This window comes from Staurois parvus, unplaced genomic scaffold (genome assembly GCF_062004578.1).
Source record: "Staurois parvus isolate SC_StPar_1 unplaced genomic scaffold, SC_StPar_1.0 ptg000530l, whole genome shotgun sequence".
Lineage (NCBI taxonomy): Eukaryota > Metazoa > Chordata > Amphibia > Anura > Ranidae > Staurois > Staurois parvus.
In genome coordinates, this window is record NW_028318326.1 from 6,741,706 (window position 1) to 6,756,297 (window position 14,592).

A 14,592-nucleotide genomic window follows, 5' to 3' on the forward strand; every position below is an offset into this window, starting at 1 on the left:
TGTACGCTTTGGCCCCAAAAGACTTCCATGTGAGAGCATGAGAGGGACTAACAAAGATGGTTATATCTGATTGCACTATTGCATTGTACTAAGTTGTTATAGTTATTATTTATTTTTATCCATAGCGCTGTATGTTGTTTCTCCAGTTTAATGGACCTATGGCCAGGGGCGGACTGACAACTCATGGGGCCCCCAGGCAATAGTGGATCATGGGGTCCCTATGTCCTTGCCCAGCAGAAAGACATGTATGCAAATATGCGGCCCCACGAAAAAAAGCCCAGTTCTGTGAGGCCGCACATTTGTGTTACGTCGGCGTCAAGGGGTTATGCTTTCCATAGATTGATCGAAATTTAGTTGGTTCAGCAGAGACTGGCTGTATTTCAATCCATGTGTGGACATCCCTGTTCAACAGAAGTTGATTGTTAGATTGACCTCTGTCGACTCTGAATGTTGGGAAACTTGTGTAGATCAGCGGTTTCAGCCAATGGGATACAACCGCTGATCTGTGTATTCTGACAGCGGAGAGTCCCACAGTCAGAAGGGGAAGGGGGATTCCTTTATCCGCCTTGTTGGTATGGCTGGAAGGATCAATTTGTTTCTTTTTTTATTCAGCCGGCTGAATGAATGGCAAAAAAAAAACCTGATCATCTATGGCCAGCTTTAGAGTCCAACCTCCTAGTGCAGAATATACTTAATGACCTACAGTAACTCCCAATCATCTTAGAGACAAAAACATATACAGTAGCGGTTTAAGGCTCCATGTACTGGAGCCTACCCTGACCACCAGCCATGGGAATTTGTATTCAGCCCCCCGGAGTCAATACTTTGTAGGACCCTCTTTTGCTGCAATTCCAGCTGCAAGACTTTTTGGGGATGTCTCTACCAGCTTTGCACATCTACAGAGGGACATTTCTGCCCATTCTTCTTTGCAAAATAGCTCAAGCTCAGTCAGATTGGATAGAGAGCAGCAATTTCCAAGTCTTGCCACAGATTCTCAATTGGATTTAGGTCTGGACTTTGACTGGGCAATTCTAACCCATGAATATGCTTTGATCTAAACCATTCCATTGTAGCTTTTTCTGTATGTTTAGGGTTGTTGTCCTGCTAGAAGGTGAACCTCCACCCCAGTCTCAAGTTTTTTGCAGACACTAACAGGTTTCTAAGGTTGCCCTGTATTTGTCGCCATCCATCTTCCCATCAACTCTGACCAGCTTCCTTGTCCCTGCTGAAGAAAAGCATCCCCACAACATGATGCTGCCACCACCATGTTTCACGGTGGGGATGGTGTGTTCAGGGTGATGTACAGTGTTAGTTTTCCACCACACATAGCGTTTTGTTTTGTGGCCAAAAAGTTAAATTTTGGTCTCATCTGACCAGAGCACCTTCTTCCACGTTTGCTATGTTCCCCACTTGGCTTCTCGTAAACTGCAATGGGATTTCTTATGGCTTTCTTTCAACAATGGCTTTCTTCTTGCTACTCCTCCATAAAGGCCAGATTAGTGGAGTGCACGACTAATAGTTGTCTTGTGGACAGATTCTCCCACCTGAGCTGTGGATCTCTGCAGCTCTTCCAGAGTTACCATGGGCCTCTTGGCTGCTTCTCTGATTAATGCTCTCCTTGCCCAGTGTCAGGAATGGACTTGCCAATAGTGGTGGGACTCACCTGCCTTGTGGGCTGCAGTACCAGGGCTGGCCAGCGGGTGCTCTCAACAACCAGAGATTCACTTCGGCAATTAGCCATCACCTGGGCTGATTGCAGGTGGTGTATTTAAGGGATGGCCAGACATGCAGTCTGGGCCTTGGTGTATGTTTTCCCATGGGCCCTGTATCTTGTTATTGGAGGTGGTGCTGCCTGAACCCTGTAGAGTTGTGATCGCCCACGGAACCTTCCCCTTGCGGGGTTGGGAGAAGTGGGTTGTCCTGTGTCGGTAGGAGTATGGCAGCGGTGCCACCAGATGCCCCTAACACCATTCGGGTGTTAGTTCCAGAGAGTCGCCGTGCTGACTGCGGGCTCTATTATATCCAGAAAAAGATCATCATGGATTTACTCGGAATGCCCATTGAAAGCATTTTTTGTCTGCAAGCTTTCCCATCTAGCGGGATGTTTGATGTGACCTTTTTTCGGCTGGCAGACCTGCAGACGTGTATGCTAAGACGGAATGAAAAGGCTGATGACCCGCAATTAGAGGGAATTTCTTTTCTGAGGAATGAGTCCAAACACTGGATGCCATTGACTGTCCAAGTGTACAATCCATTTGTACGAGAAGACGAGGTGAGGACCTTTCTGCATAAATATTGTTCATTTGTGTCGGTTGGAGTGAACCATACGAACATTTTGGGAACCTTTAATGGTCACCGCCGTTACTATGTTCAACTTAAGAAGGATGATGGAGGCATTGGCGGCTGCATGCACCCCCCTCAGGCTTTCTCCATAGGGGCTAATAGGGGCGTGCTCTGGTACCCGGGGCAGCCGCAATTCTGCAGGGGCTGCTTCTCCTTTGGGCACACCCGGGATCAGTGCGATGTTGGAATTGTCTGTAGGAATTGCTATCGTCCCGGACATAAAACGGCTGAGTGCCAGGAGGGCAAAAAATGCCATTTGTGTGGAAGCGAGGAGCATTTGGCCCGGCAGTGTCCCCGGCTGAATGTGCCCTCTGAGGACTCTGGTCACAATATCAGTGGGGCGGTTGGTGGGAGGGCCCCCTCATATGCTGAGGTGGCTAGGAGAGTGACCCGTGCAGAAACAGTGGAGGTTCCTGTAGAGAAGGAGGAGGCAGGTCAGGCAGAGGTGCCCAAGCCTGATGATACTGCAGTGGAAGCTCAGGTCCTGGCAGTTGGGACCTTTGAGCCCCCGTTGTTTACTGCAGTGGAGGGTGGTGGGGCGATGAGTACAGCTGATAGAGTCCTGGCAGTTGGGAACGTTGAAACCTCGCTGGCTACTGTGGTGGAGGGTGGTGGGGCAATAAGTCTGGCTGATTGGGTCCTGGCAGTTGGGACCGTTGAGCCCCCGCTAGCTACAGCGGTAGAGGGTGGTGGGGCAATAAGTACAGTTGAAGAGATGGACTTGTCCTGCGATACCCTGAAGAGGAAGCAAGAGAGTCAAGAGTCCTTACCTGCTTCACAGAATATACTGGAGTTTCCAAGTCTGGAGTTAGACTCTGATTCCTCTATCCAATCGTCGGAGTCCTTTGCCAGTTGCAGCCATGTTGAAAATTTACAGGCAATTATGGGCTTCAAACTCCATCCTTCTGATGGAGGGGAGGGGGTGGGTGGGATGGGAGGAGTCGCAGGGGTTGCTGTGACAAACAAAGGGAGGAGGTGTAGAAGCAAGAAGCTTGCTAGTTGACAGCATAGCCCTGATTGTTGTTAAATTTCTTTCTGTCTAATGAATATCTCTGTCTCCTCTTTAAATGTCAGAAGTATAAGATCGGCACCAAGACGGGCAGCTGTATTGAAATATTTGTCTCTAGTACCTGGAGATATTTTATGCCTACAGGAGTGCAACTTAAAAGAGGAGCCGCACCGAGATTCATGGACGCACGGCCCGCGGTGTGGTCAGAGGGATCTGATGGCGATGCTGGGATTGGAATCCTGTTCAAGGGCTGTCGCTTCAAAATATTGAAAGTTGTGCATATTGCAAGGGGGAGGGCGGTGTTAGTGTGGGTGGAGGTGGATGGTTTGGTGTTCCGGGTGTTAAATGTCTATGCCTCCACAAAACGACAGGAACGCATTGAATTGTTTGAGAACCTGAGATTTTTTTGCGGCGGTCGTGAACCCTTAATGGTCTTGGGTGATTTCAATTGTACAGTTGGGGCTGGGGATAGGAGGAGGGGTGGGGGTGGTGGGGGGGGGGGGTGGGGGGAGGGGGAGTGGATAAGTCGGGTAAAATTTTATTAGAAATTTGTTCAGATTTTGGATTGGTTGATGTTGGGAAAAACAAGGGGCATACCTTTTTTGCTGAAGGCCGAAACATAAGCTCACGTATAGACTTTCTTTTTGTCTCCAGAGACTTCAGTCCTGAATCCTTTGTGGTGCAGCCAGTAGCGTTCACGGACCATGGCCGAATCGAATGCAAAGTGAGTATGGAGTCAGATAAGGTGTATGGTAGGGGAGTGTGGAAACTGAATGTGGATTTGCTAGATGATGTGAATGTGAGAAGAGAGTATGGGAGTTTGTTTGAGAGATGGGAGAGAAAACGATTGGAGTTTGAAAGTATAGTTGAATGGTGGGAATGGGTAAAAATGATGACTAAGCGTTTTTTTGTAAGGAAAGGATGTGAGAAAGTGAGAAGAGAGCGTGAAGAGTATGAATGGTGGCAGAAGCGGTTGACATATTTGTTGGAAATAAGCGAATAGGGCGAGAATGTGAGAAGCGAGATTGCAGAGGCACGAGTGAAGGTTGGGAGTTTTATGAAAGCGAAGGGTAAGGCAATAATTGCACAAGCCAGAATGGTTGTGAGAGAGAATGACGAACGGTGTACAAGGTTTTTCTTTAAGAAAGTGTATAGACGGAAGAATGAGATTGTTAGTGTGGTGGATGAGAGTGGGAGTGAAATAAGTGGGAATAAGAGGGTATGCAGTGAAGTACGGAAGTTCTATAGTGAGTTGTTTTCTGTAAGAAGGAGAGATGAGAATGTGGAAAAAGAAGTGATTGGTGAGGTTGAGAAGTTGGATGAGGAGGAAAGAATGGCTTTATGTGAGGATGTGAGTGTGAGTGAAGTTGAAAGATGTTTGAATGGGATTAAGACTGGAAAGACTCCGGGTATGGATGGTTTGCCAGGGGAGTTCTATCGTGCGTTTTGGGGGGTGATCGGGAAGCGTGTGCATGAGGTATGTGTGACTGTGCTGGAGAGTGGGAGATTATCCAAAAGTATGGCAGAAGGTTTGATAGTTTTATTGTACAAAAAAGGCGACAGGAAGGACCTCAAAAACTGGCGGCCTATATCTTTATTGAATATTGACTACAAGATAATTGCGAAAGTGCTGGCTGAAAGAATGCGTGGAGTGATTGGTAAGATGGTTGGTGAGGAACAGGTGTGTGCGGTGCCAGGGCGAATGATTGCTGAAAGTTTGGGATGTTTGCGGGACGTTTTGTGGGATAGTAAGGAGAGGAAGCAAGGGGCGGCTGTGGTTACGATTGATTTTGAAAAAGCTTACGATAATGTTGCGCATGAGTTCATGTATCGAGTGTTGGAAAGAATGGGAGTGCCTGAGAGGATGATGAAGTGGATTAGGTGTCTGTATGCGGGTATCATGAGTAGAGTGCAGGTGAATGGGTGGTTGACAGAGGGAGTGGAAGTGAGAGCGGGTGTGAGGCAGGGGTGCCCTTTGTCCCCTGTCTTGTTTGTATGTGTGATTGAGCCTCTGTTGCGGATGCTTGAGAGAGATAAATGTGTGAGAGGTTTGATGGTACCCGGGAGTGGAGGGAGAATGTTGAAGGTGATTGGATACATGGACGATGTGACTGTGGTATGTAAGGATGAGAGGAGTTTGAAGCGTGTAAAGTTGTTGTTGAATGTTTTTTGTGCTGCAAGTGGTTTTAGGGTGAATATGGAGAAGAGCGAATGTAAGTTTTTTGGTGAATGGAGGATGAGTGGTCAGTGTGATTGGAAGGTGTGTAAGGGGAGCGTGAGGGTGCTGGGTGTCAAGTTTGATTGTGATTTGTTTGGGCGTGAAAGTTGGGAAGACGTGATGGGTAGAGTGCAATCCAAATTGAACTTTTGGTCTCTAAGGATCTTATCCTTTGAGGGTAAAGTATTAGTGGTGAAGGCTGTGATCCTGCCAATCTTGCTATTTCTGTACCTGGTGTTCCCCGCCCAGGACAGGGTGCTGAAGAAATTGGTAAGGATGATGTTTCTGTTTTTTTGGTCCTCCCGCACAGAAAAGTTGAAACGGGAGAAAGTGGTTAAATGTAAGTTGAATGGTGGGAAAGGTATGGTGAATGTGGAAAAATTTTTGTTTGTGAAGTATGTGGGTATGTGCGTGAAGATTAGTAAGAAGGAGAGTCTAAGTGGATGTATGGTGAGGTATGTTGGAGGGAGCGTTTTGAGGAAGTATGGATGGGGTGAGAGTGATTTGCGTAGACCTGTTAGCTTTAGAGCTCCATGGTTTTACGTCAGGATCGAGAGAGGGATGGAAAAATTGGGGATGAAGGATGTTGAGAGGAGTTTGTGGAATGACTGTAAAAAAGTGTCGAAAGTATTGGCTGAGAGTGAACAGATGGAATGGATTGGTGGGTTGACTGTTAGTGAATGTAAGCGAATGTGGAAGAACATTTGTATGGAAGGGATGGATAATAGACAGAAGGATATTGGATGGATGGGGGTGCATGGATGTTTGCCTGTGAGAATGTTTCAGAGGAGAAGAGGAGGAGAGGAGAATGTTTCGTTGTCCGAGAGAGGGTTGTGTGGGGTGTGAGAGTGTGTGCCATGTTTTCTGGGAGTGTGGGTTTGCTAGAGAGGTATGGAAGAAGTTGGAGAGGATGATAGAAGGTTTGGCTGGAGTTAGAAAGTTGACGTATGAGATGATGTTGTATGGGTTGTGGAATGTGGGGGTGATAGAGGGGAGAGTGCTATGGATGTTGATGGGTTGTGTGAAAGAGAGTTTGTGGGATGTCAGGAATTTGGGTTTTTTTAAGACAGAATGGTTGAGTGTTGATGAGTGTGCGGCCATGGTCCGTGGTCGTTTGTATGCTTACGGTCACTATGATCGGCTTAAACTGGGGGCTAAAGAAGCCGAAAGGATTTGGAAATTTGGGTGTTGGAAGAATTGGACTGCTGCTTAGGGGGATTGCAGAGTAGGTCTATTGATGGCCTTTCTTGCGTCCTCTGGAGGTTCGCAGTGCTGCGATGATCTGGTTCCAAGTCTTACCAACACTTCTGGAGTCTGAAGGGGAGGCGATCGTTTTTTTCTTCTGTCTTCCTTCTGGGGTCCCAGGGAGGTACAGATATAAGAGGATTACTGTTCATGACGTGATGCTGTGTTATTATTGTGCTTCTAACATCTTTGTTTTTTCTTTGTTTAAGGCAGCATTCTGAGCTACCGGAATGGGTGGGGTGGATGGTGAGGGCGAGAATAGGTGTTTTCTTGTATAGTTGTAGGGATAGTTATGTTTTGTTTTTTTTTTTGCTCCTTGTCTGCATTTTCACGAAGTTCTGTCATCTAAAGAAACAGCTTACAAGTGGAAAAGCACAGTTTCATTTTTCTGAATGCAATGGAGAAAATTGCAAGCTTGTTTGATGTATGCTGGAAATGCCTTTTTTGTTCCTTTTGTACCTTTTTTTTTTGTATATATTTGAAGAAAAAAAACAAAAAAAAAACCAAAAAAAATAAAACGCATGACACATGATGTAAATGTTAATGCTTTATTTACTTTATTGTTTTGTTTCTTGTTTATTTTTAGTATGATTTTGTAAATATTGCAGTTTTTTTTACTTTGAGGCATTCTGTTTTCTTTTTGGTTGATGATGATGGAATCTGTAAAAAAAAAAAGAAAAAAAAAAAAAAAAACTATTGTTATTTTTGTGAAATTGTTGTTTGAAATTTTATAATAAAAGAATTAAAAAAAAAAAACCTGCATTCCTGTTTCTGCCTGACTTGTTGCCGACCCTGCCTGATCCTGACCTCTGCTGACTTCTCCTGTTTGATCCCTGGCTTGTGACCCTGACCATTCTCTCCGCCTGCTCCTCCTGTACCTACCTGCCCGATAGTTATCGACCCGGCCTGCCTGACTACGTTGTGCTCTATATGTGTATGTACCTGTGTATCTATACCAGTTTAGGTTTGGGTTTGTTTTACCTTGTTGTATGTATTTGTGTTAGCTTGGGGTTTGGTGCACTGCGTTTATGTTTGTATTGTTAGTCTTAATAAATTGTCTTATTTATACCATATCTGAAGCCTGCGTTTCCCTGTGTCAGTCCACACACCTCTGGTCACACCCGGAGCCCTGACACCCAGCCTGTCAGTTTATGGGGACGGCCATGTCTTAGTAGGTTTGCAGTTGTGCCATACTCTTTCCATTTTCAGATGATGGATTGAACAGTGCTCCGTGAGATGTTCAATGCTTGGGATATTGTTTTATAACCTAACCCTGCTTTAAACTTCTCCACAACTTCATCCCTGACCTGTCTGGTGTGTTCCTTGGCCTTCATGATCCTGTTTGTTCACTAATGTTCTCTAACGGACCTCTGAGGGCTTCACAGAACCGCTGTATTTATACTGAGATTAAATTACACACAGGTGGACTCTACTAATTAGGTGACTTCTGAAGGCAATGGGTTCCACTAGATTTTAGTTAGGGGTATCTGAATAAAGGGGGCTGAATACAAATTCTCGCCACACTTTTCAGATGTTTGTAAAACATTTTGAAAACCATTTCTCATTTTCTTTTCACAATGATGTGCCACTTTGTGTCGGTTTATCACATAAAACACAATTACGTTTCTAGTTGTAACATGACAAAATGTGGAAAATGTCAAGGGGGAGGAAAACTTGTTCAAGTCGCTGTATGTCTTCACTAACTTTGCAATATTTTATTTCAGGTCTGCATTGTCACCACTTCAGGACAGCTGGCCACTCTGAATGGCCGCCTCCATGGTCCTCTCAGGACAGGTGCACTTTGAAGTGACTGCACACATGGCCCTCCTGTGGTCCTCTCCTTCCTCGCTCTATCCTGGAGGAAGCCGGCTGCTCTCAGGGGAGAGGACATGATAGCAGGACGCTCAAGGCGCAGGGCGAGATGTAGCGCGGATTTCCTGTTGCCAGGACAACCCAGGCAGCCGCCAGCCTGACCGCCGCCGCCTCTGTGTGAAGAGCCGCAGCTGGTCATGTGGGGGAAGCAAGATGGCGGCCGAGATCCTGAAGGATGCGGCGTGACTGCGACCTCTGCGAGGCGTCCATTCAGAGAGCCCGTCTCCTGAGGAAGCCAGACTCCAGCTCTCCTCCCGCAGCGCTCCTTACTTCCCTGTGTGCGGTACGTCCCCCCCCCCCCCTTCTCCGGGTACAAGGACGCCTGTCACCTGGCCATGATTTATGAGGCGCTCATCACAACTTTCATCTCTTCTTCCTCCTCCAGCCTCTCCATCCTCCCGGACTGATCCCAATGCGGTGAGCCGGCCCAGCCCCAGGCTTTGTGAGAAGGGAGCCGCCCAGCCATGGCTCTCACCTTGTTCGGTGAGTATGATCTCCATTCACTGAGGAGACTTCACACATCTTATCTATTGTTTCCAGGATCAGCCTGTGGGCGTGTGCTGTGCTCATCCCTCATAGCTCTGTATTGTCCTGTCTGTGGGGTCTCCATACACACACGGAGCTCGGGGGGCTCATCTACACCGAGTGCGGGGATCAGTGGAAGCACTGCACACTGATACATACACGCCTCTCCTGCCCTGATACATACGCGCCACTCCTGCCCTGATACATACTCGCCACTCCTGCCCTGATACATACGCGCCACTCCTGCCCTGATGCATGCGCGCCACTCCTGCCCTGATGCATGCGCGCCACTCCTGCCCTGATGCATGCGCGCCACACCTGCCCTGATGCATGCGCGCCACACCTGCCCTGATGCATGCGCGCCACTCCTGCCCTGATGCATGCGCGCCACCCCTGCCCTGATGCATGCGCGCCACCCCTGCCCTGATGCACCCAGAATACCACGGTGAGGTGCAGTGTGGAAAAATGTACACAGCGACCCGGAGACACATGTCCCCTCACTGCACTGTGTGTCACCGCGTACTTCAGGGGTCTCCAAACTCTGGACTTTTGCCTGACTATTCTGGGCCTTGAGGCACTGTTCCTGCCACTGGCACCATCAGCGGGGCACTGTTTTTTCAATTGACACCAAAGGTACTAGGATACTTCTGTGAGATGCACTGCGGAAAAATGTCAAGGGCATGTTGAATTTTCAGTTTCGGTTCAGAATTTTTATTTCAGGACACCACAAGTTCTTTCCACTGACACGACACTATTTTTTCCACTGACACCATTGATGGGGCTCTGTTGTTCCCATTGACACCAATGATGTTGGTGTCATTGGAAGGAGTAGTGCCCCAACTGGGCAATGTTCCTCCCAATGACACAGACGATAGGACAATTTTCCTTCCACAGACACCAAACTTGGAGTATGGTTCCTTCCACTCATGCAGCTGATGGGGCACTGTTCCTCCCACTGAAGCAATCGACAGGTCACTGTCCTTTCACTGACACCATCAACAGGGCACTGTCCTTTCACTGACACCATCAACAGGGCACTGTCCTTTCACTGACACCATCAACAGGGCACTGTCCTTTCACTGACACCATCAACAGGGCACTGTTCCTTCCACTGACACCCTGGATGGGGCACTGTTCCTTCCACTAAAGCTCAGAATTGAGCACTGGTCTTCCCATTAACATCTACAATGGGGCGTTGTTTCTCCCACTGACACCGATGACAACCAAAGTCTGGAGGACAGTAATCTGACCCTTTGTTTAGAAAATCAGAGGCATAGTTGAATAAAGCAGGGGTCTCCGAACTTTTCGTAACAAAGGACCAGTCTACTGTCCTTCAAACTTACTGTGGCCAGTGGGAGTAGAAAATGCCCTGGCATCGATGGGAGTAAACAGTGTCACAGACTGGTCAGTGAGAGTAAAAAAAATGACATAATTGGTGTCAGTGGGAGAATTAGTTCTCCATCTGTGGTGTCAGTGGGAGGATTAGTGCCAGATAAAGGCAAGCAAAGGGCCATATGTGGCCCATGGAGAGCCTTGGAATAACGTGGTGTTTTGTGACCATTCAAGGCAGCGCTGCCCAGTGGCCCTTTAAGACTAAGTGTACAAGTGTTGCTCTCTCTAAAAAGTGGTCCGTAATGAATTGCTTTTCAGAGGTGGATAGAGCAGCGGCATACAGTTGTTTAGGAGACAATGTTGACATCTCCTGGTTTTTTTGGCCATTTTTTGTTGAAAGGAGATTATGAATGGGATTACCACCTTGCAGCTGCCAGTCTTGTGTTTCGCTCACTGTTACGGTGTAGTTCCATTCACTTCAGTGGGAGAGTCTGACAGGTGCTGCTGCCCATCAAGTCAGTTAAATTTGCCACGGTCCTCATAAAACCCCTAGCAGTTGCTTGTTGTCTTTTATCTGAGTGGTACAACCACTGCTCAACCATTGTTTTTATTGGCCATATGCCATCCGTGTTAATGAGGTGTAAGAGGGTCGGTTCCCACCAGAATCACACAAATACGGTCCACGCTGTGTTCCCCTACAGTGCAATTTGTTCAGCCATTCATTTGAATGGGCTGCAGATTGCATCGGAATGCACAAAAACTAGTGTATGCATTACTTTTGTAAAATGTGCAGCGCCAAATCACATGCTACTGCGGTACCATGCGATCTGGTGCATGCAGATGCGCTGCTTTCATGATCTGCATTTGGGGTGTTGTTACAAAGAATTGGCATTTACAATAGATTGCAAAAGCACACGGGCACACCATGTGTTTTCATGGCGGCACGCCGTGTGTTTTCATGGCGGCACACGGGCACACTTATTTATTTCAGGTACTTGTATAGTGCTGTCAATTTACGCAGCACTTTACATATATATTGTACATTCACATCAGTCCCTAACCCTCAAGGGGAGTACAATCTAAGGTCCCTAACTCACATTCATACATACACATATTTAGACAGGAGCCAGTTAACCTACCAGCATGTCTTTGGAGTGTGGGAGGAAACCAGAGTACCCGGAGGCACCCACGCAGGCACAGGGAGAACATGCAAACTCCAGGCAGGAGGTGCCGTGGCGGGGATATGAACCAACGACCCTAGTACTGCCAGGCGGAAGGGCGCACGTGTGTTTTCATCGCGGCACACGTGTGTTTTCATCGCGGCACACGTGTGTTTTCATCGCGGCACACGTGTGTTTTCATCGCGGCACACGTGTGTTTTTATTGCGGCACACGTGTGTTTTCATCGCGGCACACAGGAATTCTGAGAATGTACCCTGAGCTGGACATGCAGAGCTCAGCAAACATTGCAAAGAAGCCTGCAAGCAGGCTGGTATGTTTATTTTGTTGCAGAAAAGACACGGGTTGATTTACTGAAGGCAGATATGCTGTGCACTGCAAGTACAGTTGCTCTAGAACTTAGTAAATGAGGTAAAGCTTCACTTTGCTAAGAATACCCAATCACATGCAAGGGATATAAAAAACAGCATTTTTGCTGGCACATGATTGGATGATAGAAATCAGCAGAACTCCTCAGATCTGGGGCAGCTGCACTTGCAGTGCACAGACTATTTGTCTTTAGTAAATCAACCCCCACAACTTGTTTTTTTTTCTGTAATAAATAACCTGCCTGCTTGCAGTTCAGTTTATTTCCATTTTAATTCTGGAATGTGGAGGTGAGCGTCCTGCTCATGTGACTGTTGTGATTGTCTGTCACAGTGGTCACATGATTGGGAGCTGTCTGTAACAGCTCAGTCACTGTGCTGGGAGTGCTCTTCCCCATGGATGCAATGGTCACAGCGTTGCGGCGGATAGGCATTAAGCCCCATCCTACACCTGCATTTATGTGTACAGATGGTGAGAACAGGTTAAAAAGAAGAAAAGGTAAACTGTGAAGCATTGTAACAATGCATCCCAATGCCCCTATGCAACTTACACCAGGGCACACACATTGTAGCCTGCAGGCTGGTATGAATGAGCACCTAATTGTTGCTCATTTTGAAGGACTGTCCCTCACTTTGAACCAAATGCCTCTGTCCCACTCTCCAGGGTTGTTCTTTGTTTTGGTGTGGAATGCCTTGTTTTGGTCTCGTCACCTGTATATAAAATTTATTATTTTCAGCTGCTGCATTATTGGAAAGGTTCAGGGACTTTTTTAAACCCAAACGTGCTGTTTTTGGTTCAGTAGACTTAGAGATGCTGCAGAAAAGCATGTAGTGCATTTTTGATGTGTTTTGCATTTTTTTAATCTGCTCGACAATAAATTGTCCAAAAAAAGCATTAAAAACGCGTAAAAAAAAGGGATGTGCAAAACACACTGCAAAGAGAACTATAAAAACAGATCAAAAGCAAACTGCTTAGCTGTGAACCAGCCCTTAGACATTCATTTTAACTAAGATCTCCCCCTTTGATTTCTTGTGCCTAACCTACACCTTATTGTGCCGCCCCCAGGGTCCCTGCAGGCACTTGCCTGTGCTTTCTTTGCTTAGCTGCTCACTCAAGATAGTGAAGGACAAATATTCTATAAACTGGTTTCCAGTACTTACATTTGTCTTGTCTTTTTTTTTTTTTTTTTTTTTTTTTTTTTGTCATACTGTTCTACTTTTTTTCTCTGCTGTCCATTTCTTTCCTCATTTTATGCTTTTGTTTCTCTAATTGTAATTTTATAGAATGGGTCTTGTTGAGAGAGAGAGAGAGAAGTATCCAATGCTGCACAGGTGGGGGCTATGGGGAGAACAAATGGTGGGATCATCTATCTATTAAAGGGCTTTAATAGCAATGATCTTTAGCAGACTGATGTCTATAACTATCTTTTGAAGTGTGCCCCACTGTCCAATGTTTTGTCTGCAGTCTCTGATCATCTCTTCTAGCATGCCTGTAGTCCCTGACCATCTCCTAGTGCATGTCTGATTTCTTACTGTTTTCTGTGGCATTACATTCACTTGAATATTATGTGCTGTCGTTTGGTGATGTCAGGGGCTGAACTTGAATCTCCCTATATCAAGCAAGCTGGCCACCACTAATATAGATTGTATTGCATGTTGCCTATCTCTGACATGCTGTTTAACTGTGAAAGCCTCCCTTGTGTAGCCCTCCAAAAGCCCTCATACTGCTGCTGAACGCTGCCATGTTGGATGTGATGTCCACAGACTCAGAGCTGTCACCTGCGTTACACTCCATAGAATCCCCCAGCAGCTACATAAAAGGAAACTAAGGGGAGGGGGCAGAGAAGCAGGGCCAGCACAGACAATTGTTTTACAGTCCTAGACGTGGAGCATACTATGACTCCATGAAGTGAGGGGGCTATACTAGGAAATTGACTCTTCTCAGAGAATTTACTTTTCATAGAAAAGTCAAAGTTCCTGCATGTTAAATTATATGTAAACCCTATACCTTGTAAAACAACCCATTCTGTTTAAAATAAATATGCAAGGCAAAAGTGTATGCAAAAAACAAACAAAACTATAAAAAATGATAAATACTTTTTTTTTTTTTTTAAATCATGTGACCTCTGTTCTCGGCTGCATAGGGGCTTATAGAGCTGTGGATAGAGACTGCAGAAGGGTGTGTCAGCAGGAGGCATAGAGCATAACACTGATCTTCCCAGTGATTAGGTGTGCAGGGGGCGTGTCAACACATGTGTGACCAGCGGATTACATGCAGCTGTTCTCCCAAATAGAATGCAAAGAAAACTGACCACATTGGGAAGGACGTGCTTTTATGCTTGGTGTGGTCAGTCTGAAATAGGAAAGCAGAGGGACTGGCGGGATCATCAGGTATATCACACAAGGAAAGCAATAAACAACCTATGGAAGAGCAAAAAAGCAGCTACATTCCTCGACATTTTATGTGCTTGTACCTGCAATTTCTTTTTTAAATTGGTGACAGG

The 14,592-nt window shown here is 46.4% G+C and overlaps 1 protein-coding gene and 1 long non-coding RNA gene across 2 annotated transcripts in view; one reads left to right on the forward strand and one right to left on the reverse strand.

Annotated features, from left to right (window-relative positions):
• Positions 1 to 7,349: 7,349 nt before the first annotated feature.
• Positions 7,350 to 9,315, reverse strand: LOC149451603 (uncharacterized). The gene is made up of 2 exons (XR_016315016.1): positions 9,017 to 9,315; positions 7,350 to 7,475 (listed from the first exon to the last, which is right to left on the reverse strand). It is a non-coding gene; the product is annotated as an uncharacterized LOC149451603 (long non-coding RNA).
• CHN1 (chimerin 1) overlaps positions 8,718 to 14,592 on the forward strand; it is a 132,518-nt gene continuing 126,643 nt past the window's right edge. Inside the window, exons 1-2 of the mRNA XM_089690472.1 lie at positions 8,718 to 8,970; positions 9,073 to 9,170. Of these exons, the coding sequence (XP_089546598.1) occupies positions 9,152 to 9,170 (19 nt within the window). The 5' untranslated portion in view covers positions 8,718 to 8,970; positions 9,073 to 9,151. The remainder of the gene's footprint in view (positions 8,971 to 9,072; positions 9,171 to 14,592) is intronic.